The sequence below is a fragment of the Equus asinus genome, chromosome 20 (genome assembly GCF_041296235.1).
Source record: "Equus asinus isolate D_3611 breed Donkey chromosome 20, EquAss-T2T_v2, whole genome shotgun sequence".
Classification (NCBI taxonomy): domain Eukaryota; kingdom Metazoa; phylum Chordata; class Mammalia; order Perissodactyla; family Equidae; genus Equus; species Equus asinus.
This window is the reverse complement of record NC_091809.1, coordinates 80,099,527-80,127,334: the sequence shown is the minus strand read 5'-3', so window position 1 is coordinate 80,127,334 and position 27,808 is coordinate 80,099,527. Positions and strand designations below refer to the sequence as shown.

Genomic DNA, 27,808 nt, shown 5'->3' with positions numbered 1-27,808 from the left:
CAATCAGATTACAGGGTAGAAAAGTCAGTAGAGAGAGAAAAGAGAAAGCAGCATGAATGAAAGGAAGCAGAGGTGCAAAACAGCATGGCACACTAGGAAATTTAAGTTGTTAGGACAGCTGTAACACAGGGTGCAAGGGGGACTGGTGAGGAAAAGAGGCTAGAGAGGCTATGCTCCCCTCCCCCTTTGGCAAAATCTCCTTCTTCATCTCTGCAATGAGACTCAAAACAAGTCTGGGAAAAATTGAGTGAATTTAAGAGATGGGATAGCTGGATTAGCATCCTAGGATGCCATTGACCTAGACTCTCTGATCTTAGGGAAAAATGGGTAAATAAAATGTGTGAAAGTTTCTAGTATTGGCTAGATAAATGCTGGCTGAATTTGAATGTGCAGCAGATATTAGGTAAACTGGGCTCCTGGATAAAAAGTGTGTATGAATCCTCTTAAGGAAGGGAGAGGACAAGACCAGGCTGCAAAAACCACTTAAGTTTGTTCATGTGAGGAAAGTTTAAGTGGCAGCCTTATCAAAATTGCAGTGCTTGCATTAGAATAAATGAACTCTAAGACATGTCCTGACCTCAGTGCGAGAGTAGACATGCTTTATAGTCTCTGCTGACTGGCCAAACCAGTTCATTAAATACTCCCTGTGGCTTTGTGAGCACTGCCATTGTATATAATTTCAATGAAAAAAAAATCTCCTGGAACAAGGTGTACAGAATGGGGACAGTATACCATCTGCTTGTGTGCACGCCAACAGGAAAATGTAGGAGCTGGTAATAAGCCAAACAATTTTTGTGCAGAAATAAAAAATAGTATTTTATTTATATTTCCCTTAGCACATGATTCTAATTATTTTTTACAGCCTGGCAATGGTTATCATAGGCTACAAATAATCATGCTGTTGATCAGACTCCCTGCTTGCCTTAAGCAAGTGCAGGAGTCTGAATCTCAGACAATTTTAGCAGGAGAAAGTGAGATCTGTTTCACTGCTTATGGAGGACAAGCGGCCTCTCACCATGGTGACAATCAGGTTGCTAGGCCGGGCAAAGCCAAGTTTGGAAGAATGGTCCTCCAAACAGATCTACTGAAATGAATGGTTCATGCCACCAGCAACTTTCTTCAAGTTCTGATTAATTTCCCATGAAATAATTGCTTGGAATACATCCAAGCAGTTCCTTTATTCACTGCTTCTTTGTCTTGCCGACAGGAGGGTCAGTGAATACTGAAACATACAGTTTGAACCAAGCATATGTGATGCCCACTGCACAATACACCGAGGTCAGTAACAAAGGGATAAAGGGGTACTTCAGCTTCCAGGAGGTGAAAGGGAATACAAATTCACAGAAGACTTCCAGAGGGCCCAGGCCAAGGAGGTAGAAAGTTTCCATCCAATTAAAAAGAGGTTTTTCTTTCCTGAAGAAAAAAGGAGAGAAAAGGCTCATTTTAGATGGGTCATTCTGGTTTAGCAAACATTTCGCAGCTAACGCTTCCCACCTGCACTGTGCTGACGTGAAGTACAGCCAAAGCTAGAGTCAAAGTGCATTAAATTCCACATGGGAAGAAAATGACAATGATACACCGTTACGATACCTCAACAATCCAAATCTACCCAATCGTCTTCTACCTATGCTGTCACTTAGCTGAAGCTGCTGAGAGAGAATTACCTATGCATTTGGAAGAGGAAAGGGAGCTGGATAGTGTGATACTGGCTTAAGACTATGGTAGACAATATATAATTGAGGGTTTTAAAAATGTTTTTTATTTTGGTAAAATAACATAAAATTTGCTATTTTAACCATTATTAAGTATACCATTCAGTAGCATTAAGTATATTCACAATGTTGTATAACCATTACCACTGTCCACTTTCAAAACCTTTTCCTCACCCCAAAGAGAATCTCTGGAAACATTAAGCAATAATACCACCCCCCTGCAGTAACCTCTGATCTACTTTCTTCTCTATGAATCTGCCTATTCTAGATACTTTATATAATAGACTCATACAGTATTTGCCCTTTTGTGTCTGGCTTATTTCACTTAGTCTAGGTTTTCTAGGTTCATCCATGTTGTAGCACATATGAAAACCCCATTCCTTTTTCTGGCTGAATACTGTTCCATTGTATGTATAGCCATTTTGTTGATCTATTCATTTGTTGATGGACACTTGGGTTACTTCCACCTTTTGGCTACTGTGAATAAAGCTGCAATGAACACTGGTGTACAAGTATCTGTTTGAGTCTCTGTTTTCAACTCTTTTGGGTATACACTTAAGAGTGGAACTGCTGGGTCACATGATTATAATCGAGTTTCAATATAATTAAATATAGGAGATTTTATGGACACAATCAGATATGAACCATAAGGAAGCTTTTAAAAATTACACAGATAGCATTACATAAAGCTTAGAAGAGAAAAAAATTCCACGCATAATTCTATAACAAGAATTTTTACATATCTTTTAGTTTTATGCATCTGTATTTAAGTGGTTATATTCATAATGCATATCTTACATTTCATCTTTTAGTTTTCATATAAAGTTTTAATTTAAGCTAGGCAGTCCCTCTTTAAATATTTCCCCAACACTAAAGACACGACCTATGTTGTCATGCCAGGCTGGTAGGATTATGGGGAATTTCTCTATTTGCCAATTTTTTGTAATGTTTTTATATTACTGTTATAACTTAAAAATAAACTTTAAAAGGCTTATCTGACCATTTAGGAGTAAACATTTCATAGGAGTAAATATAACTTTAAATGTGCTTTTTTGGATTACCTGAATAGAGTCTTCAATGAGGAAATACTGTAGATGGTAAATAGTAACATAAGTAAGATTTTAATGGGAAGTTCTGTTAAAAAATAAAAAAAAATACAGATGATAATTTAGTTGATAAGAGAAAGGTTTATGATACTTAAGGCAATATAAGCACTGACACAGCTATATAGTACTAATAATGCTTTTTGAGCTTAACTATGCATTTTTGTGATGTCTAAAGATACTGAGTATTAGGGACAAATTGGAGGTTTTATTAAAGACAATGGATGAGCTCTCCTTCCAAGAGACTTTCAGGTTGTTTAAATCAGATAGTATTGATCTCTAGGCCCTGATAAAAAGGGCATGGCAATCAAATACATCTTTCTAAAAAGCAGCTGTTTACCTGGTGCAGTGAAGAGCAGAGGGAAGAGGGAATAATGTCCTGTTGTGGTCAGAATCAGAAAAATCGAAGCATCGCCTGCTTTTCCCACAGACAAAAGGCTAAAAATAAAAATCCTCATCATAATTCCTTTAAACAAAACTGAAACTTACAATTGCAAATAGCTTAAATAAACTGAATCTATTATTATTTCCAGAACTGGCTTAAGCATAAAATAACATACTGATCTTTGCTACAAGCCCAATGCAATTGAGAAGATTAATTTCTCACTGGGAAACTTTAAGCAATCAATAGAAGAATCTACCACACTGAATCTTGTCTCCCTGAGTAACTGCTTTCTCCAAAGACAGGGATGATGTGGGATTGGGAGCTGCCTAGTGGTGGCAGCCAGGGAAACAGGTCTGGGGAGTTTAATTCCGACCCTATAGCTCTTCTCTTGGACAATGCCCTGCACCTGCTGGTGTTTGGTATGAATTCTAATTAAAAATATTAAAAGTTTTGCTCAATTTTTTAATTTGGAAACTCCAAGTTGCCAAATGAACCTAGACAAGCCATATATACTAACCCAAGAAATGTGCTAAATGTTCCTTCAGAGCTTACATGATTTCTCTCAGGATTTAAGAAAAAAATCTCAAGCAAAATGGCTAATTCTATTACTATGTATCTATTGGGTCTCATTTATACATAAAATGGACACTACTGCATTTAAAATGGTTTTTTTAGCATGTCTCAGTGAAAAGATCATAAGATTCAGGTTTAAGTCCTAACTCTGCTACTTGCCAGCCGTGCGACTTTGGATAAGTCACAAACTCTCTGAGCGCCAGTTTCTGTGGATGTTAAGACAGGGGATGATGATATCTATATATCTTAAAAATTGTTGCGAGGCTCAAGAGAAAGAAAGAAACAAACAAAACACCAACCAAAATAACAGTTCTGGAAAATTGAAGTGCTGTACAAATGTTAGGTATTATTCCATACTGGACTGAATCCTCACTTTGACTGATAACAATTTACAAGGAACTGTGGGACCTTATTTTCACAGATGTGATGACACCAAAGCCCATGCTTTTCCATACTATGCTGCCATTCAATATCTAGTTCTGACAGCCTTGCCTCATGGTTCTTAACCACTACAGTACCCCTTACCAAAAAATGCAGGAACAACACATGCCATTTTGCATACCTCAGAACCTGCACAGGCGCAAAGATCCCAAGTTAAGCATCCCTGTCCTGTCCTCGTATAAAGCTGTCCCTGTATGTCTTTTCTTTTGCCTATCCCAATGAACATATCAAGGAGGGACAGATCAAATGGGAAACAACAGGATCATTGTGAAACATGCCAGAAATGCTGATCGGCTTACCTCATTGGGAGAATTGCTAGAAGTATGGCTTTTTCATGGACATGCCACCCAAACATGAAGGAGCTCAAGGCACAAAGAATTAGACATCGGAGAAAACCTCTGGGCCCTTGGGGTTTAAACCAAAGACAGAAAATAGAAGGCTAGAAACAATAGGCAAAGATAAAACTTCAGTATCATTTAAAATAGACTTTCCAGAAACATTGTTCAAGTGAATACAATTTGTATCATCTCTAAAACACAGTAGATCTTAAGACAACGCTCCATTAAACTGGGATAATTCATCACTTTGTGAATAGCGCACCAAAAGTTAACATAAAAACAACTACTCAGAAAAAAAAGGCGTTCTAAAATATATATTTAACTCATTAAAATTAATTCTATTCATCAAAATAAATGATGATTAAGTTCTAGGATATCTAATATAACCCTTTATTATATCTTCAAATTAGTTAATTGTCACCGAACTTATTAGGTCAAACTACAAAAGTTCATAGATATTTTGGGGCTAATGATAAATTAGATTTTACCATATTAATAAACAAAAACCTAGCTTTGTTGGATGGAGTGTAATTTATAATAAAACTATGGCCTTCTATATGCAGCATACAAGGCTAAGGTTTTAGAAAAAAGTTTCTACCTCAGAACATGTGAACAAGTAGGCCCACAGAGCTTAACTACCTACCAGTACTGCCATGTAATTAAGTGGGGTCAGGTGTCTTTCTAGTAGGCTTGAACATTTAGAAACCAAAATTAAATCTGAGAGTAATTATAGACAGGATTGAGTTATTTATATTGAATTCTACGAAAATTATATCATGAAATTGAGGGCATCATGATCACTAAGAAATAAAAACAACTCTGAAGGAAGCCTCTAATAGCATCTGACTCAGATTCTCATCTGATGCTCAAACAGCTATTGCTGACTCTCATCTCATTGTCATCAAGACAAAATATCCATGCAGTCTGGACAAATTTGGATTTCTGATCAGTCAGCCACGGATGAAAACAGTAACAACAACAAAACACCTGAACGTCCCTACTACAACACTTTCTTCTTTCTCCATAGTGTGGTCCACGCCCCTCCTCCCTGGGCTTTTCTTTCTTCCTCGCCAGAGGGTGAACAGCTCGTCTATCAGTCTCTGGTGAGAGCCTCTCACAGAGGCTTTACCAGTAATGCCTCCCTCTGGTGTTCAAAGTTACTCTAAGAGCTGCTGGGAAATGCCTCAACCTGCAGCAGGACTACAGCCATGGAATTTATCCTACGGTCAGAAAAAGCTGAAATTCAACCAGCCACACAAAATAAAGGTAGAGAAAACTCAAGAAATGAGCCCCATGTGTGAATTCTTACCAATATGGCAATCAGGGTGCAGATGAGGGTGACCAAGGGAGTCACCGAGGGAAGGACTGTGTGTTGGAACTGCTGAACCAAACCACTTGTCATTGAGGCCTTGGGAATCTTCTTGGGATCAAGAAGTTTCAACTGTAAACCTATAGAGTAAGTAGACATTCTATTTTGTTTTGTTTTTATTAATGGCACACCATATTTTATCAATCAATATCTTAAGGAAAAAAAACCTACTGAATCTTATGACGGCTTCAAGGTCAAGATTTCATCAACTCAATTCTGCACTTTTCTACCTAAAATGCCACTGGTCTTGAGATTATACTATGTAAAGCAGATGTCTGCATTGGAATAGGGAATTTGTGCCACTTTACAGGAAGCTTGCTTGCAGACAGCATAAACAGCAATTGGCTCTCACCCCTAAAATGAGGCAAGCTTTCTAAACACAGGTCTGACCACGTCAGAACCCAGCTTTGGATCCTTCATTGCCTCCAGGATAAAGTCTATATTCCTAAGCATGGCATGTGGTGTCTTCCATGATCTAGCCCCTTCCTACCTCTCCAGCCTCATCTCTTCCACTTTGTTAAATGTGGCTTGGCTACAATGAGCTGACATACCACTCTCAACACCTGTGTCCCTTTGCACAGGCTATCCCTTTGCTTAGAGTGGCCTACTCACCTTGTGAAGTTAACTCCTAATTCACTCACTCACTTGAGAAAGCTCCTAAAGCAAGAAGTAGAGCTGATTTTCTTGTGGGCCAGGAATACCGAACATGTCTCTATCTAGTGTTTACCACACTGTACTATGTCTGTTTACATACTCATTTCCTCTGCTATACTGGGTTCCTTAAAGGCAGGAATGATTAATTCACTTCTATCCCTAGCACATAGGAGTTTAAGAAATACTTATTAAATGAACCAAATCTGAGGACGATGCTAACAGGATAGTCAGGGGCAGTCTGAGCACCTACATGGCCCTACCTAATGCCACTGAAAATCAGTGAAATGTGGGAAAGGTACAGACTACCAAAATATTTTCTATCCATTCACCTCTTCCCTTTTCCCTTCAGCCTGCTAATTATCTCTTAAAGCTAACAACTGTCTCCCTGCCACTGACTTTCCAGGTAAGACATCTTTGATGAGACAGATATACAAAGTAAGGTGCAGCATAGTTAGCAGTTTCCTGACTCAGACAAGGCAAGTGGCCCTGGTACCTCACAATATACTGGTTGTTTAAAGCTTTTTTGAAATATAAATGTTATGAAATCACTTTATAAGAATGCCTGTACATCAAGACCAGATTGGTGAGGGATAATATCAAATTATGATTTCCTACAAGTATACATCAAAAACAGTAATAGCAGCCACTGTGCATTAAGCATCTACCATGTGCCAAGGGCTTTGCAGCCATTACTTTTAGCCCCCTGAGGCAGGGAAAGATGGAGTAACTTGCCCAAAGTCACAGAACTAATAGGTGGTGGAAGTGAATCCAGTTCTGCCTGGTTCCAAAGGCCCTGCTACTGACAACTAGCCCTTCTTTATTGTTGCATCTGTTGTTCACAATGTGCTACACGGGAACAGGCACAGTACCATTATCTCCTTATTACAGTGAGGAAGGCAAGACTAGAGGATCAAATGACTTGCTCAATGCCACACTGTCAGCAATTTATGCAGGTGGGCCTCCAACCAAGGCATCACACTCTAGATCAGAAGTTGGCAAACTCTAGGTCAAGGGCCAAATCTAGCCTATGATCTGTTTTTGTATGACCCTGAAGCTATGAATGGTTTTCACTGTTTTTTTTGGGTAAGGAAGATTGTTGCTGAGCTCACATCTGTGCCAGTATTCCTCTATTTTGTATGTGGGACACTGCCACAGCCTGGCTTGATGAGCAGTGTGTAGGTCTGCACCCGGGATCCAAACCCACAAAACCCAGGCTGCTGAAGCTGCACCTGTGAACTTAACCACCACACCACTGGGCCATCCTGGCTTTTACATTTTTAAAGGTTATAAACAACTTTTGTGGCCTGCAAAGCCTAAAATATACTATCTGGCCTATTAACAGAAAAAGTTTGTCTACCATTCTCTTGATCCTGCCATTTCCCATCAAACTAGGCTGTAATCATAAATGAGACACTTTTAAGTTATTCCAAAATGAGTTACTTTCCATAGAAATCACCTCAAGGTATAAATTATTTTTCATTACAACTCAAACTTAAAAGCATAGCCTAAGTTTTCCATTTCTTTTCATCTCATGCTAAAATGCATGACTATCATGTTCCTTATTGGTTTAATACCCAGACTCACAACAGACATGTTCTTCTTTCTTGCTTCTTCACAAATTTAAGTTTAAAAGTTTAAAACTGCTGAATAACGTTTTACTTAAGGCAAAAACTACCTTTTAAAAATGTCTAAATATTTTATTTTTTTTCCAAGGAAAAGCTCAACAGCCTCAAGGCCACAATGAGCTTTTATAGGACTACAGTCTGTTTGCTGCACTGAAGCCTCAGTCCCTAGAACCGCTCCTCCGTTCATTCTGCTGAAATGCAGGGCTGGAGAACAAACAGTTCAGCCACATTCAAAACACAAAGCAGGTTGTCCCATTTCTCAACGCGACCAATCCCTTCAATATTCATAGTCTAAGTAAGAAGGTTTGCTACTATACCGATGACGGAGAGCACTTTGTCCAAAGCATTGTACAAAGCCCAGAAGTTTGGAGCCCAATATGCATGACAGAGGCCCCTCTTGAAAGGGAAGAGTCGGGAAAAGACTTGAGGCAGCTGGTTCTGTTGAAAAGAGATTAAGGGGTGATCAGTGTTTTCCAAATTCAAAAAGGGAACTCGGAAACTATCTACACCACAGCACGCAGAGTTACGAGGTCTGAGTGCCAGTCTTTGTTCCTTCAAGTAAGTACAGTCGTGTGATCCTGAGCAGTTCACAGAGCCTCTTTCTGTCTGCCCTTCTCATCTGTCGAGTGGGGCAAGACGCACACAAGTACTCTGAACAGCAGTCCAGTACTAGCACGAGGTCAGTAGAATCAGGGAAGAACTTACAAGGTGCAAAGGCCACAGACTGCAGCTTATCCAAGTCTACTGAAGAGGCGGCAGCAGCAGGAAGACTTCATAAAAGGTGCAGTGCTTCTCAGTTTCAGCAGGAATTAAAATGAATTAGTTGAATTCAGGGTGAGGGAAGAAGGGGAAAAAATATCTGTTGAACATCCTGGGCACTTTAGAATGTTTGCTGTCAGCGGATGACTGTGAAAGCACCCTGAGTACTGATTTGAGGCTTACAGATAAATTAGAGCAAGTAGGCAAATTAGCAAATAGGGAAATTTGTGAGTAATGACTATCAACTCTGTGTGAGTATGTGTCTGAGACACATGGTTAAACCTACAAATACATACACATACATATTTGAATATGCACAAAAATGTCTGAGAGAGTACCATCCCCTCTTTGGGGAGTCACACTGGAGAGGAGTAAGAAAGGAGTAGTTTTGCTTATTTTATACATTCTTGGCATTATTATTTTTTCTAAACAACAAAAAACATGTATTACTTTATTAAACATAAAAGGCTTACCAAGGCCAGGAAAGGACCCAGTGAAAGAGCAGAAACTAGAAAAACAGTCAGTCCCAGGGAAATAAGACGAACAAAGCTGAAGGTGTTCCATCGGATGGACCCATCTACAGAAAAGAAACGTTATCATTAACCGGGAGCGTGGAAAGCCATAACTCATACCACACGCTAAAACCAGAAGTATCCCGATAGTACACCAATCTTTATGATGTGACAAGAGCAGAGAAAACTCAAAATGGGTAAAGGAGTCTATAGTATAGGCTCAATAGCTGAGAAGTATGTGTTGTGCCTCATAAAATTCTTTCAAGAAGCAAGCTACCAAGTCAAGGAAAAATAAAATAACGACGGTTTTGCTATTATCACTAAAACTTGCCTGGTTTATTTGCAGTGAAACAGTAGGACCGCAGCAGATATATACCATAAGCTGGTGCTACGTAGAGGTAGATGTGCTTGAAATGCAGAAGAACAGCAAAGAGAAACGCGCCTTCCATATGCCTTTTCTAGGAGATTTAAAAGGGAAATACCACTTTAAAATCCAGAGGAAACTAAATGCAGTAATGTAGTATCCTGGATTGGATCCTGGAACAGAAAAAGGACATTAGCGGAAAAAGTGGTAAAAATCTGAAGGTACCAATGTTGGTTTCTTAGTCTTGCTGAACGTACCATAGTGATACAAGACGGCAACATTAGGGGAAAATGGGTGAGGGGTACATGAACTTTCTGTACTATCTATGTGACTTTTCTGTCTAAAATAATCTAAAGTTATTTTTAAAAAGAGTTTATTAAAAAATAAAAAACCACCGGAGACTGGTTGCACAACATGAATATACTTAACACTACTGAACTGTTCACCTGCAAATGGTTAGATGGTAAATTTCATGTTATTTTATCACAATTAAAAAATACATATTTTAAAAGATATATTCTGAAATACTTAATGAATAAAACAAGAGTCTGGGATGTGTTTCAAAATAATCCTTTGAGTGTGTGTAGATCACTGTACTATTTTCTCTACTTTTGTATATGATTTAAATTTTCTGTAATAAGTTTTAAAAATTCAGGCAAATATTCTACACGCAATATAAAGAAAACACAGGCAAGTGATTTCAGCTAGCTTTTATACTGAGCCTAGTGGGTTCATAAATTCATTATTTCAACAAATATTTATTAAGCACTAAGCTTGATGCTGAGGTACAGGATACATCCTCATAACACACTATAAATTCCCTATGGATCGAAAGCCCAGAGAATTCAATTACTCTCACTCCCTTACAGTTTTACAATAACTAAAGTTGATTTCCAGAGAGGAGCTGGGAATGAGTATGAATGCATACATACGATGTTATGCTACCCAAGAACCTTTTAAATCTTACAGATCAGGGAACACAAAGTACAGTCAGGCTGAAGGCACCCAGCGTAGTACTCGATCTTAACAAACTACCTAGGAGAACTAAAGGTATTCTGATTCAAAACAGAAACAAAAACCCCGAGTTGACTATAACTAAAGAAGTCTGAATTCTACCTACCTCATAGGAATTTTGGAAGGATTAAATGAGATAATGTTCCTAGGATTCAGCAAGGAAACTGCCAAAGGGATCCTGAAAGGCCAGGTTCCTTCTCTCACTGTCTCATCAGGTGTGGTCTAGAATGGACGAGTTAGGAATGATAAGGAAAAAGAATGAGATGCTTCCAGATGTCTCTTCACCAATTTCATAATTTATTTAAGATTCAAAGAAGGTCTAGCTGGTTCTATAGCTAAACTTTAGCATATTTGTTCAACAACCATACAACAATCATTCATTGAACACTAATCATGTTCTAAGTACTACGTGGCTTTTTCTGATGAAAAGAAAAGAACTTATCCAGACATTTACAGTTGACAAGAACTTTAAAACATTATCAAATTTGATCTTTCCAAAGTCTCTGAGAGGTAGGTAGCCCCAGTTTACAAATAAGAATGCAACAAGGGGTAAATTTCTTTTTATAGATGAGAAAAGTGAGGCTGAGAGGGTTAAATGATTTGCCTTGGGTTAACGGTTCTCAAACCTGAGAGTGTATCAAAATTCCCTAGAGATTCCTGAACCCTAATCCCAGAGATTCTGATTCAGGGTACAGAGGGGTGGCCCAGAAATCTGAATTTCTGATTTCTTCCTCTATAAAAAGGAGGATAATAATTACAATAACTTCACGGAATAGTTGCAAGGTTCACTCAAGATTATATATAATGTACCGAACGTGAAGCAGCCAACGAATTTGAGTAATCCGTCTAAGTCACACAGTTTATTAGAGGTGGTCAGGATTTCAAGGTCTTCTGATTCCAAATCCCATACTGTTCATTACATTGTGCTACACGCGTCTGATGGTAAAGCTCCAACATCACAGTTAATATATTATAAAAACTGCTGAAGATTTCATTCCTAGATAAATGATCCCAACCAAATATAGAAACTCAAGTTTATTTCAGGCCTGCCGCACTTATTTAGAGTATAATTTTCTCATGTGTAAAATGAAGAAAATTTTGTTAAGAGAGAAGATGGAATTTGTGAGAAATACTCAATAACAGTGTCTATACGACTTGACAACTTAAAACAGTTGGTCAAATAAGTTCTCCAGTCACCTACTACACTGTTGCCTTTACAAGCTAAAAACCAAACTTGAGGGGGAAAAATCTAATTATCCTATTTTGTGTTTACCTGAAATAATCGTGCAATGGAGAGTAGCATTAATCCAAATAAAAAACCATTGTACTGGAAATGAATATCTGGACTTAGGTCAAGGAAAGACAACAGAGGACACCAAATTCACAATGAACTGTGCCAGCAGACTGAATATAAAAATTGCAAATGCTTTCATTGTTTTTTGGTGAGGAAGACTGTCACTGAGCTAACATCTGTGCCAATCTTCCTCTATTTTGTATGTGGGACACCTCCACAGCATGGCTTGATAAGTGGTGCACAGGCCTTGCCCAGGATCTGAACCCATGAAGCCTGAGCCACCAAAGCAGAACATGCAAACTTAACCACTACGCCACCAGGCAAGCCCTGCAAATGCTTTCTTTCTTTTTTAAAGATTTTATTATTTCCTTTTTCTCTCCAAAGCCCCCCGGTACATAGTTGTATATTCTTCGCTGTGGATTCTTCTAGTTGTGGCATGTGGGACGCCGCCCCAGCGTGGCCTGACGAGCAGTGCCATGTCCACGCCCAGGACCTGAACCAATGAAACACTGGGCCGCCTGCAGCGGAGCGCGCGAACTTAACCACTCGGCCACTGGGCCAGCCCCCCTGCAAATGCTTTCTTAATGGGTAAAAATATTATATTATTTTGGACTTTTCATAAATATGTTTTCTATAAAGAGTCAAATCCTGGACAAACTCTTTAATTAAAATTTATATAGTGCCAAGGATTATCACAGGGTATAAAAAAATTTATGTTTAAGAAGAAAACCAGGAAACTTTCCCATGTTTTTTCTACCTTAAAGACCCAGCAGCTAAAGTGCAAGAAGTTTTTTGTTTTGTTGTTTTTTAGCATTAGGGATGAGAAACAAAATGACTTAACTAGCATGAAGCTACTGGTATACAGCACCCTGCTGTTCATAGTACATACAGAATCTTACTTATTCAGCTTCACAATGAACCTGTGGGGCAGTTAGAGCTCAGAGACATTAATCTACTTATGGCCCAATCTACTTATGGCAATGACATAACTAAGTGTTGAGTCCAGGTCAGACTTAAACCAAAGTTGGAGTATTTTCCTCCACACCAGGCTAGTTTTATGAAAACTACAAAATATTAGGCTTCCATCATTAGAATTTTAGTTATAGTCAGACCCTTTGGATATAAGAACTTTGCCTATTAATATGTGGTAAGCCAAGATGATAAAAAAGCAAAAAGGACTGTCTGCTTCCATATGCAACATTGTGATATGCCCTTTCCTATAAAGGTATTTAGAATAATGTGTTATAAAACTGTTTAAGATATACATATTAGATGAATCTAAAGACAGTTAGCAAATATCAGTATCTTGCTTTACTGGAGGTTTAACTGGTTTTCGAATATCACCACAAACTTTTCAGGGACAAAGTGCTCTAACAATCAGAGTCCACTAAAGTGAGCAGAGACCAGTTTTGGGGACCCATTAACCCACTCCACACCCACTTTCAAAAGAGCTTACGTTTCAGAACCATCATTATAGAAAGAATTAACCTCATACTTAGTATAATCAGAATAAGTAAGGGAATAGTACATAAGATGTCAAGGATACGGTCCACAATTAACAACCCGAAGTTCCACAGCAGTAACACGGATAGAATAAACTTCGGCTTCTCTGTGAGTTCTTTACATGCTTTTTTCCCATCAACACATTTGCAGCACCTACATTGACACATCAGGAAAGAATCAGAAATAACTCTGATCTTCGTTAGAACATCACTTCTAAAGAGGACACCATGATATACTGATACCTTTAATTAGCCATTCCTGATAAAGTGTCCTTGCCATTTTCTGCTTAAAAAGGTGGCAGTAGAAATAAAGATCTCAGGGCCAGTTCCAAGTCTCTTTCTCAGTGATGCCAATTAGAAACAAAGTGTTCATTTAATAAAAATAAAAATAAAAAACAGCCACCAAAAAGTCAAAAGTAAGGATTTTGAAAATTGAGAGGGCACACACTATTTCAGTCCTTAAGAGTAAAAAATGCAGGCCAGGATGAGATATAAAATATATATCCCATCAACCAAATTAAGAATTGAGCCATGAATTTGTAGTTCCTATCTCCAAATAATTTTAAAAACTATTACGTAATCATTATGTAAAAATGTATGTCATTTAAAGGTTGAGATATGTTATTAAGTGATAACAGCAGATAACAAAACAGTATGATCCTATTTTTATTTTATAAAAATTATATTCAGACACAGAAGAGAGGCTGAAATAATATGCACCAAAATGCTGACAGTGATAGCTCTAAGTAGAGGAGAATGGGTCATTTTTACTGTGTGCGTGTGTGATTTTCTGTTTTCCAAAATTTTGGCAATAAGGATGTATTATTTTATAAAAAGATTTTAAAAAATGTGTTTGACTTGAATATTGGCAAATTCTGAAAACAAAGAAATCTAAAGCAAAATATAGACACAATAAAGATGTAATTAAAGAGGGGCTAGGAAAGCATGTCCCGCTCTTACCCCAAGGAGCCTCAGTTTCCTCACAAACAGAGAGAGTAACCCCACAGGGTAACTGAGAAAATTAATTAAGTTACTAATCCATAAACAGTACCTGGTTCTGGGAACTGACACACAGATTTCAACAATCTGTATCTTACTTAACTGCTCCTTCTACACTGCAGATGGAAATGAATTCTACTCTCTCTCTCTGCCTGTACACACTTTCCTTGTGAGCTTGAATTAAAACTTTTCGAGTTTAAAGGAGTGTATTACAAATCACCTTCCCCTCCAATTCTTGCCAGGTCATAAACAGATTGAAAGTTGTGTCAAACAGGAGTGACTCTATGAGGATGAGCAGGGGTTAAAACATCCCTAAGGGACTCTTTCCTGAATGGGATGAGGATTCAGTCTGGAGGGCCTCACAAAGAGAAATGATCCATTTATGACAAGGGTCACTGAAGGGACACCAGTTACTGCTCTGTCACAATCATACCAGCAGGCTTAAGTATGAGGACAGAATAGAAACCAACATTAACTGAGAACTTACTACTTGCAAGTCTCTGTGCAAGACATTCTATAAAAGTTCATTCAACTAAAAATTAATTTATAAATAAAAGATGCAAAACATAAACATATGAAATATGAATATAACTTAAAATTAGTGAAGAAGCTTCAGCAAGGAAAGAATTCAGAAACAAGCACCAAAATCACTGTCAGATTTCTTGAGTTTACTAGAATGGAAATGCCATTTGGTGGTTAGCACAATGCACATGTGTGCATGACTGTACATGCGCTGTAGGCATGTGTGGGTATCCCAAAGTATAGGGCAGGTCATGGAAGCCTCTGGGGGCCTGCTACAAGGAAAGAAAGAAAAGCATACGAGCCATCTTGGGTGGGAAAAATGGTCCTGGAACTACTTTTCACAACATTCACAATCTCTTGTCTACCTATGCCTTGTAACCCCACCTTATCCCCCATTTTCTTCCCTAAGATTCGGCTAGACTGCTTAGTGAAATTACTCACTGTGCAGTTTAAAACACAGGAACACAGTTTGGGACTGTTCTAATATTTGCTATTATATGAACTTTGTTTCCTCAAATCAGGAGCAAGTTGATACTATTTAATACTATAATATTTCCGCAACACCTTCCACACAAAATGACCTTCTCAGACTTACTCGTGGACAGCATACACAAAGAGTGCATCTGTAAAGATAACGGAAAATCTCTGGAAAAGTAAGGTCCTTGAGCTGGAGTAATTCAGATTATGAACATTCAGCATCTCCTGATCAAAATATTTGGCAACATGTGACAGGGCATACTCAAACCATGCAAAAAAGGGCGGGTAATCCAAGGTCCACTCTGAAGTTGCCTGTGGTAAAAATTGAAGATAAAACAATTCCTAAGTAACGGAATAAACAAAGAGAGTGCAAAGATTGAAATTTTTCATTCTCTGGTCTTTAAAAAAGCACATGAAATAAAACTGCATTTAAAATATGCCATAAAAAGAGCAACTCCTATGTGAGACTGAGACAACACCAAAAACTGTTTCCTAAGTTATTCCATATGGTCATCAATTTCCTTAAATAGAGTCAACTGTACTTTAAAGGAAATTAGCCTGCAACTTTGTTATAATAAACTTGGTTATGACGTGGTTCTACTTATCTAAATATAAGGAAGCTATGGCATAACAAATGATTCACTAGCCTGGGTTCAAGTTCTATCTCAGAGACTCACCTTCTCTATTTGTAAAATGAGGTACTGTAAGCATTAAATTAGATAGTACATATGAAATATATTTATAAATGATAAAATGCAACATGAATGCTACTTATCTTTTGTTCTACTAGGTATGAGATCCTTGAGAACAGAAATCACTGTCATTTCTGTATCCTGAGCATTTAGTAAGTGCCTGATATATTAAGTATTAAATAATCACTAGTTAAATGAACAGTCACTAATGAGTAAATGAAAATATAGACCATATGAAAAATATATAAACTTTAGCATATTATATTTTGTTAGATTTCTCTAAGTCTTGGTTTCCACATCTACACAACAGGGATAGTAGTACTTACCTCATGGCTTATTGTATTAAATTTTACATATACCTATAAAATACTACATATATAGTATTGAACCAGATACAAACTAAGTATCAATACATATTATTTATCCTTTTAAAAATTATTACTATTGAGGCCAGCCTGGTGGCACAGTGGTTAGGTTTGCATGTTCTGCTTCAGCGGGCAAGGTTTACCGGTTTGGGTCCCGGGTATGGACATACGCACCGCTTGTCAAGCCATGCTGTGGTAGGCGTCCCACATATAGAGTAGTGGAAGATGGGCACGGATGTTAGCTCAGGGCCAGTATTCCTCGGCACAAAAAAAAACAAAAAGAAGGGGATTGGCGGCAGATGTTAGCTCAGGGCTAATCTTCCTCAAAAAAAAAAAAAAATTATTACTATCTCTGTAGGATGTCCCTAAAACTAAACCTAGATCTTGCACCCAGAAAAGCTGAGATGGTAATAATCACCTCCCTACCCTGAATTTGTTGTTCTTTTCAATGGAAAACTCCTCTCCATCTGAAAGTGCATTAAGGGTTCCCTGGATACTAACTGGGTGCCCACAGGGACTACTATTTGGGGTCTCTCTGTAGTATAAAATGAGGCAAGAGAGACTCAGACAAATCACTTGTTAGCTCTTTGTTCATGATAAGGATGAATGACAACTTTAGGTCCTGACAAGAAGTAGCCTGTTTATCCCCTTGTAGGCATAAAATGCAGAAACCCCAGACTTGAGGCAAACCCAGAGGCTCTGTCTTAAGGCACTCAGGTCAGGAACCCCCCACACTGAGCTCTCCTTTATGAAAAGTTCCTTCTCTAATCCCAAGTCTCCAATGTGGGGTGTAAACAAGATGAGCCACTGAACTGTGAAAACAAAAATTAGAAATAACATTTTTTAATCTCATCTTAATTTCTTTTTTTTTTGTGCTGAGGAAGATTCACTCTGAGCTAACATCTGTTGCCAATCTTCCTCTTTTTGCTTGAGAAAGATTCACCCTAAGCTAACATCTGCGCCAATCTTCCTCTATTTTTGTATGTGGGTCGCCAACACAGCATGGCCACCAATGAGTGGCGTAGTTCTATGCCCAGGAAGTGAACCCAGGCCACCAAAGTGGAACATGCTGAACTCAACCACTAGGCCACAGGGCCAGCCCCTTAATTTCTCTCTTTTTTTTTAGGAAGATTAGCCCTGAGCTAACTATTGCCAATCCTCCTCTTTTTTTTGCTGAGGAAGACCAGCCCTGAGCTAACATCCATGCCCATCTTCTCCCACTTTATACATGGGACGCCTACCACAGCATGGCTTTTGCCAAGTGGTGCCATGTCTGCACCCAGGATCTGAACTGGCGAACTCCGGGCTGCCGAGAAGCGGAACATGCAAACTTAACCACTGCGCGACCGGGCCAGCCCCACTTTAATTGCTATTTTTAAAAGCATTATTAATAGAGCAGTACCTTTGTAACGTATAAATAAAGATACATTGCGTAGTGAATGCTCAAAAATGTTTTCTTGCTAGGGTATGGATATTAAAAAAAAGTTTACAAAATTACTGTTCCACATAATTCCAAAAAATTCAACATCGATTTAGACTTTATTAACATCTGCAATTTCCAGCTACAGTTTCTATGTCAGAGATCACTCTAACCTTAAAGGGCCATTTATCTTATTGGAAGTCTAAAAGTTTTTCCTACTTTATTTTATTGACATTTATTACTTTAAATAAAATGAGGAAGAGGAAGCATTAAAAGAATTGGGAGGAGGAACAGGTTCTGCCTGAGAGGTGGCCATTTCTCCAAAACAAATTGTGCTTGTCCTTCCTTTGCTATCCCCAATCCCACACCACTCTGAGGCTCTCTATATGCTGCCCCAACTCCCCACAAAGACTTCCCAAACCCAGCCCACCCAGAAGGCCCTCTTGACCTCAGGGATTTCCATCTGGGGCCATCTTCTTCCCCAATAGCTTTCGGGAAGCCAGTGAAACTACTAGCTAATATTTCCTCCCAAGTGAACAGTTTCGTCACTTAACTAACACATGGTAGAGCTGGGATTCAAATCTGGGTCTTCTGACTCCAAACCCACTGCTCAGGAAGCTGCTACAAAAGAGCTATTTCTTCAAATATAGAAACATCCAACCTCTACATATGAAGATTCAAAACAATTGTGATCGTTCTACAAATGTTTATTATGGGTCTTTTTGGTGTCTTTCCCAACCAGTTGACCAATCAATTTAACTTGAGGCCAGAGCAGAAATGTAGGTTAGAAGTCACAGCTAAGGAGACTACAAAGCAATCCACTGCTCACACGCCCACTCTCTTTAGTATGAAAGACCCTTTCTTTAGAAAGACTCTTCTGGACATGACCCCACTGGCCCCTCCAGCCTTATCTCCAACTGTGAGCCTCCTTCCATGTATAGTTACCTCACTGACAACTGAATTTTGCTCCTTGTTGGTTTTTGTTGTTATCTTCAAGGAGGGCAGGAAGAACAAAGAGGTATACCATAACTAGAATCTCTTTTATATAAACTTCTATCTAAAATAAACTGATGTGGAAACAGGTCTGGTCTAAACATAGTTTCAGGAGTCCTAAGCCAATAGGTAGTAATGAAAGTTACAGGAGGGGGTGGGCGAAAGAGGTAAAGGGGCACATGTGTACAGTGATGGATAAAAATTAGACTACTGGTGGTGAGCATGATGCGGTCTACACAGAAACTGATAAACAATAATGTACACCTGAAATTACACAATGTTATAAACGACCATGACCACAATAAAATAATTGAAAAAAGAGAAAAAAGAAAGAAGAGAAAATGAAGGAGAATAATAATAAAAATAAAAAGAAAGAAAGTTATAGGAGTAAATGAGAGAACATCCAGAAAGAATTAGAGAAGTAAAAGAAAAAAAGGACCACAAAGAGAACCCCAGAGGGTACCAGCTTTCTAAGGGGTCTGCGGACAAAGAGAGAGCACAGGAGACTAGCAAGGAAGGGTCAGAGAGAAAGGAGGAAATGGCACGACAGGGCTGACCTTTCATTTATAGGCTGAGGGTCATTATATTAATAATGCTAATTATCACTAACCCTTAATAATGTTTACTGAGCACTTTTGTTCCAAGTACTATGCTAAGTGCTTCACACACATTTTATTCATTTCATCCTAATACTTATTTATTATCATTTAATAGTTGGGGATGCTGAGGCTTTGAGAGGTCAAGCAGTTTGCCCATGGTTACCCAGCACAGGTACTAAATGGAAGAGCTGAAGTCAAACCCAGGCAGTCTGAAACCACAGCCCAATCCTTGGCCACTAGGCCACACTTAGGCTCCTAAGTGGTACGCACATGTGCAAACGGAAGTACCTCACACTAAAGGAATGACTTAAAGTTCCTCAGTGTCACCATGCAACAAGGAACTTGGTCACTTAGGTCAGCTGTTCTTAAGCTTTTTCAGTACAAAGGACTATTCTGGCCTGACCCAAAAACCTGAAAAGGAACAACCCACAGAAAACTTTACAAGTTGTCTTAAAAAATCTCCCCAACAGTGCAGAGCTGCTTTTGATTAAGACATTTCTGAGCTGATTTCTGTTTTTCATGAAGTATCATAGGCAACTTAGTAGTGCATACCAGAAATAAAGAGAGACATGATTTTTATAAATAATAATAGAAAAGAATAGTTTGTACGTTACCAGATCCCTACACATCACATTTGATTATTCCTTTCCCCATAAATCACAAAATATTAGAGACAGACAGGATCTTAGAAACGATTCATTCCATATCCTCATGTGCCAGATGAGAAACTAAGGCCCAGAGAGAGGAAGTGTCTTTTCTATGTTGTGGCAGAGCCAGACCTAGAATCCAATTTTTCCTCTTTCCCAATCCCATGTTCTTTCAATAGAAGTGTGGCAGATATTATAACTCCCAATTTATAGTTTGAGAAACTCATTTTGAAGTAAGGAAATTCCCTAATAGTGCCAGAAGACAGAACTGAGAAAAGAACACAATTTTTATAAAGATTAATTAGACCTGTGATCACACAGAAAACTGTTTTAATATCAGTAACACTTATATGATTTCACATATCATCTTAGAAAAAAACAAGCAACCAAAAAGGTGAAAATTAAAACCTACCTCATAATACCACTGTGATATTGGCAAACTGTGAGTGATAGCAAGCCAGTTTCGGTGTACTTCAAAATCTGTGGAATGGCTAGCCAAAACAATCAGATGAATAAAATGAGATTTTGAAACATTTATCAACTTCACATTTCTAACTTATGCTTTTAAATGGACCAGCACCCCCTACACAGTCACAGCTCACTATCCTATAAAGACACTAAAAGGCATTACATAATCCTGAAATGCCTCACTTATCTGGAGGTCAGCCCTCCTCTGGAAAAGTTGGGATCCACAAGTAAGTGAAAAGGGTCTCAGAGTTATCTAAAAGCCCATACTTTTTCTTAAGGGAGGCCCTCAGGCCATTGCTCAGAGCTGACTTATTCCGACAAGATTCATGATCTGGAAAAGGCCTCACATGAAAGCTGGATCTTCAAGGATGAGTAGGAGTTCATCAACCAGAGAAGGTGGAAAAGGTCCCTGCCCTGGCCTTCCCATGTCTCCAAATTTTCTCTGTTCCCTGTTTTCTCCCTTACTATATATAAATATATCCAAGCACCTCCCCCAAAGGGAGAAAAAATTTTTCCTTCTACCCTTCTAGGTTCTATGACTGGTCGAAGAATTAAATTGACATAAGACAGATTAACAGGAGGAAAAAAGCCAATCATGTACATAGGGAGCCCCAAAAGATATGAGACGGATATGAGACTCAAAGGCAGGCAGATGATTGCAGCTTATACACCATCCTGAGCTAAGGAAAAAGACAGGGACCTGGGGCTTCAATGGGGTGCATGGGGGAAGGCAATTCAGGGGAAGGTGAGAAGAAACGTTTGGTCAACAAAGGTTGCCCTGCCACGCAGACAAGTCTCTCAGGTAAAGTTCTCTCTGGTCATAGCTCCCTTCCTGGTACAGGCCCCCTTTCTAATGTCAATTTCCTGTATGAAAGGGTAACTTTTACTGTTTTCAGAGCTTCTCCAGTGTCTGCACTTTCTCAAAATAATCAGCCCCAAACAATAATCCCTATGCCAAAGAGGCATATTTTGGGGTGGCATATTCCGCTACCCTTCTCCCCTCTTTAGTAGAAAAGTCTTTTCTGTCTGTCCAGTGCTGTACCTCCCCTCCACATCTCGAGCGGCACCTGAGACGCGGATAGGATCAATCCCTTCTTGGTGAATTAACCAGTCACCAAAGTCAACAATGAGTTCCACAGCACAACCCGATTTGCACTTCCCAGTGTTTTACACCACCTTTCCACACCGACAACTCTCTCCTGAGTTTCCTAGCCCACCCCTCCTGTGTCTCATTCATGGCTCTCCATTCCAATATTCCTCAAGTAAATGTTGCTGTTTCCCTAGGTTCAGTTCTTGGTCCTCTTTTTATGCAACTTACTCTGCTGTGGACAATCTTGTTCACACTTACTGCTTCCACTGTCACCTGTATAAGGATGACTCCTAAACCACAATATACAACCTTGCCGTCTTTCCTGAGTTCTAGAGACAGGCATCTCCAACTTCCTGCTGACAATGTCACCTGAATTTCCTACAGATTCCTCAAAATCACAATTCAAAACTGATCTGATGACCTAGCAATTCCATTTCTAGGTATATACTCAATAGAGATATATACACATGTTCATCAAAAGACATGTAGTTAGTGTGTCCAATTATATGTCAGGCCTCTGGCTATATGTTAGATCCTCAGAGACTTTCCCTTACACCCAATCTAAAGTAAGTCCCCTTATGTAAGAAAAGAGAAAATAAAAGAGACGTTTTCTTAAAGAAAAAAAATAAATACATAAAGTCAGTCCCCCTTGTTAGCCCCGTTACAGGATCCCATTCTTTTCCTTTATGACACTTAACATAAGTGTAGTTATATAATTATATATTTGTGTAGATTTATTTCTGGAACTGTTACCCTTACTAAACTACATCCTTTATAGGATCAAGGGCCATATCCACTTTGTTCTCCCCTCTACTGCCCAGCCACAGTGCCCTGTATATAAAAAAGCAGTTTAGTAAACATTTTGTTGAATATCTTTGCATTTATCCTGTAGCTTTCCTCTCACATCCCGGGGGGGTTTCCAGTTTGAGAGGCAGAGCGTTAACTAGAACTACACGCATTCATTCTTAACCGTGGACCAAGAGTAGTGTTCAAAATAATAACTGAAGACACATTTCTAGGCTGAAGTAACCAAAGCAAGAAACATCACCTTATATGCACAGTCCTACAGTTAAAAAAAATTCCTTTTCACTCTTGATTTGAAAGGAATTTCCTACATTTTAGAAATATTTTCCCAACTTGTTTTTAAAATGAAAAAAAAAAATGTTTCTTACTTCCTTTCAGTTATGCAGAAAGTTCAACTGACTAACCCCTTCTTTTCCCAAGTCCCTGGAAGTCATTTTGCTGAACCCGCATATACACTTCATCGCCTAGCTAAGGACAGACACGCAGCAGTATGGAGGTACATTCTACACGTTCAGCTTTCATACCCAATAAAAGGTCACAAAAACTTGAACTAAACCACACCAATAAACCAAATTCTAAACTTGGAAGGGAGATAGGGAGCCCTGGAGGGAAGGGAGAAAACGTATAAGGAAAAAGTCGAAGGAGAAGAGTCAGCAAGGATGAAAAGAAGGGGGAAACTAATATTAATAAATATTGAGTACCCACTGTGTACACAGAGGGAAACTAATATTCATAAATATTGAGTACCCACTTGTACACATTACCACTCGGTTATTGCTTCCCAGCTGGTTTCCATGCTTTCAGCCTAGGCCATTTGTGATCCGGCCACTGCCTACCTCACCCTGTGTTATTCTCCTCCTCCCTTACTGCTCTCTAGCCACGGTGGCCACTTTCTGTTCCTAGAATGCTGAGTTCTTAACTACCACAGGGCCTTTGCACTTACTCTTTCCTATACCTGAACTGCTTTTCACATTGCTTATTTTTTTTCATCCTTGGGATTTTAACTCAAATATCATCTCCTAAAAGAGGAGTAAAGCCTTGTCCCGTAGTCTACTCTATTTCTTTTACAGATGTTATCACACTCAGAAACTTTCGCGTTTGTCTCTCTGCCCCCACCAACTCCACCGAAGGCAAGGAGCAGAAATGTGCTCCTCGCCACTGCATCTCCAGGACTTACAGTAGTACCCAGCACAGCAGGCAGCTGATACACAGCGGCTGAATGAATGGTGGAGGTGAGTGCTGCTCGTCTGCATACTAAGGATGAGGACCCTGGGGCTCAGGAACATTCAAGTCAGACAGCACAGGCCTGACCCCTGCCATCCAGGGCTATGATTTAGTTCTCAGGTCAAAAAACAAGCAGGGCGGGGGGGAGCGGGATGCATAGCAAAGGCGGAGCGGCGACCACACGACTTCATCGTCCCTCTCCTCCTCACACCCGGGGCATCCACGCTTCTCTTTCCCGCCCTAGTCGACCGCGGGGCCTCCCCGCCCAGCCCCTGGCCGTGCGGGCCCCTTACTAGGTGGGAATGAGAAGACATTTGAGGAGAGTCACTCCGAGCGCGAGAGCCAAGAACCAGCTGCCACCACCCGTCATTACGCTGAGCGCCGCCATTACGCTGAGCGCCGCGCACTCAACCCACTTGATCCGCATCCGGGCTCCCGCGCATGCGGAGAAGGACGGCTGAGGCGGCGCCCGTGAGCCGCGCGCATGCGCCCAGCTGCTCCGCCTGCGGGAGCCCAGAGCTTCAGGATTTAAACCTCCCGCTCGCCGCCCTTCCGCCGTCCCGCCTCCCTGCCCGGCCGGGAGGGCTTCACTGCGTCTGCGCGCGTCTCTAGGGCGACAGGTTAAGTCTCATTGGCTACTTCATACTGCTTGTTGAAATAGTGCAGGGCGTCTGCCCTGGGTGTTGATTTTTGCCTGGCATTAGGGTACCTGGGCGAGAAAGAAGTGTCTCTCGCCCTAGACACGTTCACATGCTGGTGGAGGAGCCAGAATTGTAATCGGAGAGTTCCAGTAGATAAAAGTACCTAAGGGTCCTGGAGGCACCTTAATCCGGACAGCTGAGCCGGAATATTAGCTCCAGGTAGAGAAGGGGAACTGAGACGAAAACCATTCTGTGCTTCTCGAACTCTGAACTAGGCTCTTGGTGCAGCCCCTGCCTGGGTGAAACCCATTCTGGAGACACGCTACAGTCTAGTGCTTCTCACACTTAATGTACAAATAATTTAGGGATCTTGTTAAAATTCAGCTTCTGATTTGAATCTAACAAACTAGATCATGGCAATACTGCTGGTACCTGGGCCGTATGGCCGAGGCACAGGGAATGGAGTTAGTCTTGTCTTTCTCATGTACTGTCTGATCTTGGACAAATGACTGATCTCTAAAGCTCGTTGTCCTTTTTTGTAAATAGGAAATAAAAATGGATCTACCTCATAAAGTGGTTTTGAGAAAGCGTGTAAATTGCTTGATATGATGCCGGGACAGAATAAATAATGTTTCAGAGAAGTACCTTGCTGAAAGATGCACAGCAAGTAGGTGACAGTGTCACTCTCCTCATATGAGCTTATGCCTTCCCACAGCTTCAAATGCCACCCATGTGAATATGACACTCAAATTCATATCTCAAGCCCAGCCCTCTTCTCTCACTTCCAGACCCTTGTATCCAAATGCCTGGCTGACATCTCTTAGATGTTTTGAAGGTGGCTTGCATTAGTTTCCTATCGCTGCTATAACAAATTACCACAAACTTTAAGCACAGTCTTAACACAAATTTTTTCTCTTACAGTTCTGGAGATCAGAAGTCTAGAATCAGTCTCACTAGGCTACAGTCAAGATGTCATCAGGGTTGGTTCCTTCTGGAGGCTCTGAGGGGAGAATCTGTTTTCTTTTTCAGTTTTTAGAAGTTGCCTGCATTCCTTGGTCCCTTCCTTACATCACTCTAACCTCTTGCTTCTATTGTCATGTCTATCACTTTTCTGGAGTCAAATCTCCCTTTGCTTCCCTCTTATAAGGACACTTCTGATTCTATCTAGGGCCCACCGGGATAGTCCACAATGATCTCCCCATCGCAAAACATTTAACTTAATCCCATCTGCAAAGTCCCTTTTGCCATATAAGGTAATATTCACAGGTTCCAGGGTTCAGGACACAGATATTTTTGAAGGCCATTATTCAGTTTACCACACCCCTCAAACTCAGTGCATCCAAAACAGAACTCATGATCTTTCAATATTATCCACTCAGAGAATGACACCAGCCATCCAGTTGTCCCCCTCTCCTGCCCTGCCCCTGCAAACTCACTGTGCGTTCCACACCCGTTCCCAATCCCCTTCTCTCTTTTCTGTTTCTTCCAAAGAATCTAGAAAAGTTAAACAGTCGATCTTCCACCTTTCCTGGCAGCTAGGAGTGGCCTGATGACACAGTTCTGTCTAGTGAGACTTAAGCAGAAATCTTCTGGGAGTTTCTGGGAAAGGTTTTCCTTTCCTGATAAGACAGTTGTCACAAATTTACCCCCTTTCTCATTCTTCCTGCCTTGGACTTCGTCATGAGGCATGGAGCTGGACTCAGCTGTGAGGAAAAAGTGCTTCATGCTGACATCATTGAGCCTCTAAACAAATCCCTCCTACCTCCAGAATTCTTGTTATCTAAGGAAAATTCTTATTATCTGAGGAAATGCACACACACACCAGGCTTAGGTGTTTAAGCCACTGTTGGTCAGGTTGTCTGCTCCTTCCAGCTAAAGCATTTCTAACTGTCATTGCCAAGTCCTGTCTGTTTGACCTCCTTGGTTTCTCGCACATTCATCCACTCCTCTCCACACCCTATTCTCTTTACTTTAGCTTCACTGGCCTGCCTTCAGCCTTGGGTACATGCCATGTTCCCTCCTATCACTGCAACTTTATGCATTCTGTTCCTTCTATCTGGAATGTTTTTCCTTCTCCCCATTAAAAAACAAAATTCAACTGAGTAAATTTTAAAGATCTTATTGGCTTTATTCAAAGATTCATGAACTGGGCAGCATCCAGTCTAGCAGGTAGAAAGGAGCTCCAAAGAGCTGTACAAAGTGAAAGACTTTATAGGCCAAAGGGGACAGGAACAAGAAAGCTCTACTAGGCAAAAAAGCAGGTTGGTTATTGCAAAGTTACTTTCCTTTAGAGGATGGTAGGGGTCTATCAGGCAGACTACCTAACTTATGATGATGAGGCAATTCTTGGTTGACTGGTTTAAGATTCCTTTTTTGGGAGAGCCAGAGCTATAATTAAGTTAACTCTTGGTTTGGTGACATGGGGCTTAGCATAAGTGACTCCATTTTAAGCTGTTGTCTTGTTTTTAACACCTCTTTAGGCTATTTAACTCACCATCCTTTAACTCTCAAATCAAATACTTCTTCCCCAGGGAAAACTTCCCTGGCCTCTCCTTATCCTACCTTGTGCACCTGTCGGCTGAGTGCAATTTTACTTTTATTTGTGTGATTATATAATTTCCCCACTAGGTATTCACTCCGTGAGGGTGGGGACCTAGTCTGTTTTTACTCATTATTGTAGCTGCAGCAGCTAGCACAATATTATGCACTTAATATTTGTTGAATGGCATGAATATCTGAAACAGGATTCCACCGCAAGGCTCTCCTACCCCTGAGCCCCTGCTTTTTCCCCATGGTACACCACCCAGATGAGTAGATCTGGGACATGGGGAGAAATTGCAGAAAAGGGCCAATGTCAGTGTTATATATAGGGTCTTCAGGCTGGAAAACATGAGCAGATAGAACAACACACAACTCGGTGAAGAAGTTTTTCATAAACCCCTTGACCTGGCCTCTCCTTTCTAAAGAGTTAATCCATTCTGCTCTCAGTTCTGGTGCATTGCTGGTGACTGGAAGCTCTCCTGACCACTACAACAAGCTTCTTTCTAAGAGGGATGGTGCTCGGATTTTTGTTATCCCACAGACCACAGTAGCTCTGTGGGTTCTGAGTACCTAGAGATTTGTTTTTATTTTTTATTTTTTTTGAGGAAGATTAGCCCTGAGCTAACATCTGCCTCCAATCCTCCTCCTTTTGCTGAGGAAGACTGGCCCTGAGCTAACATC

At 40.0% G+C, this 27,808-nt stretch overlaps 1 protein-coding gene across 11 annotated transcripts; it reads right to left on the bottom strand.

The window, feature by feature from the left end:
• Positions 1-789: 789 nt before the first annotated feature.
• ALG8 (ALG8 alpha-1,3-glucosyltransferase) lies at positions 790-24,397 on the bottom strand. 11 transcript variants are annotated; one of them, XM_070490624.1, is made up of 14 exons: positions 24,239-24,368; positions 20,772-20,850; positions 15,762-15,955; positions 13,690-13,799; positions 12,123-12,190; positions 10,956-11,071; positions 9,803-9,929; positions 9,433-9,536; positions 8,518-8,638; positions 5,862-6,001; positions 4,514-4,653; positions 3,156-3,253; positions 2,774-2,846; positions 790-1,413 (listed from the first exon to the last, which is right to left on the bottom strand). In XM_070490624.1, exons 7-14 carry the CDS (start codon positions 9,918-9,920, stop codon positions 1,182-1,184), a joined length of 1,026 nt encoding a protein of 341 aa, XP_070346725.1. In that variant the 5' UTR covers positions 9,921-9,929; positions 10,956-11,071; positions 12,123-12,190; positions 13,690-13,799; positions 15,762-15,955; positions 20,772-20,850; positions 24,239-24,368; the 3' UTR covers positions 790-1,181. The 11 variants fall into 11 exon arrangements, with proteins under 11 accessions (XP_070346725.1, XP_070346726.1, XP_014715147.2 ...); XM_070490625.1 differs by having other exon boundaries at positions 23,899-24,364; XM_014859661.3 differs by lacking the exon at positions 10,956-11,071 and having other exon boundaries at positions 24,239-24,396.
• Positions 24,398-27,808: the final 3,411 nt, after the last annotated feature.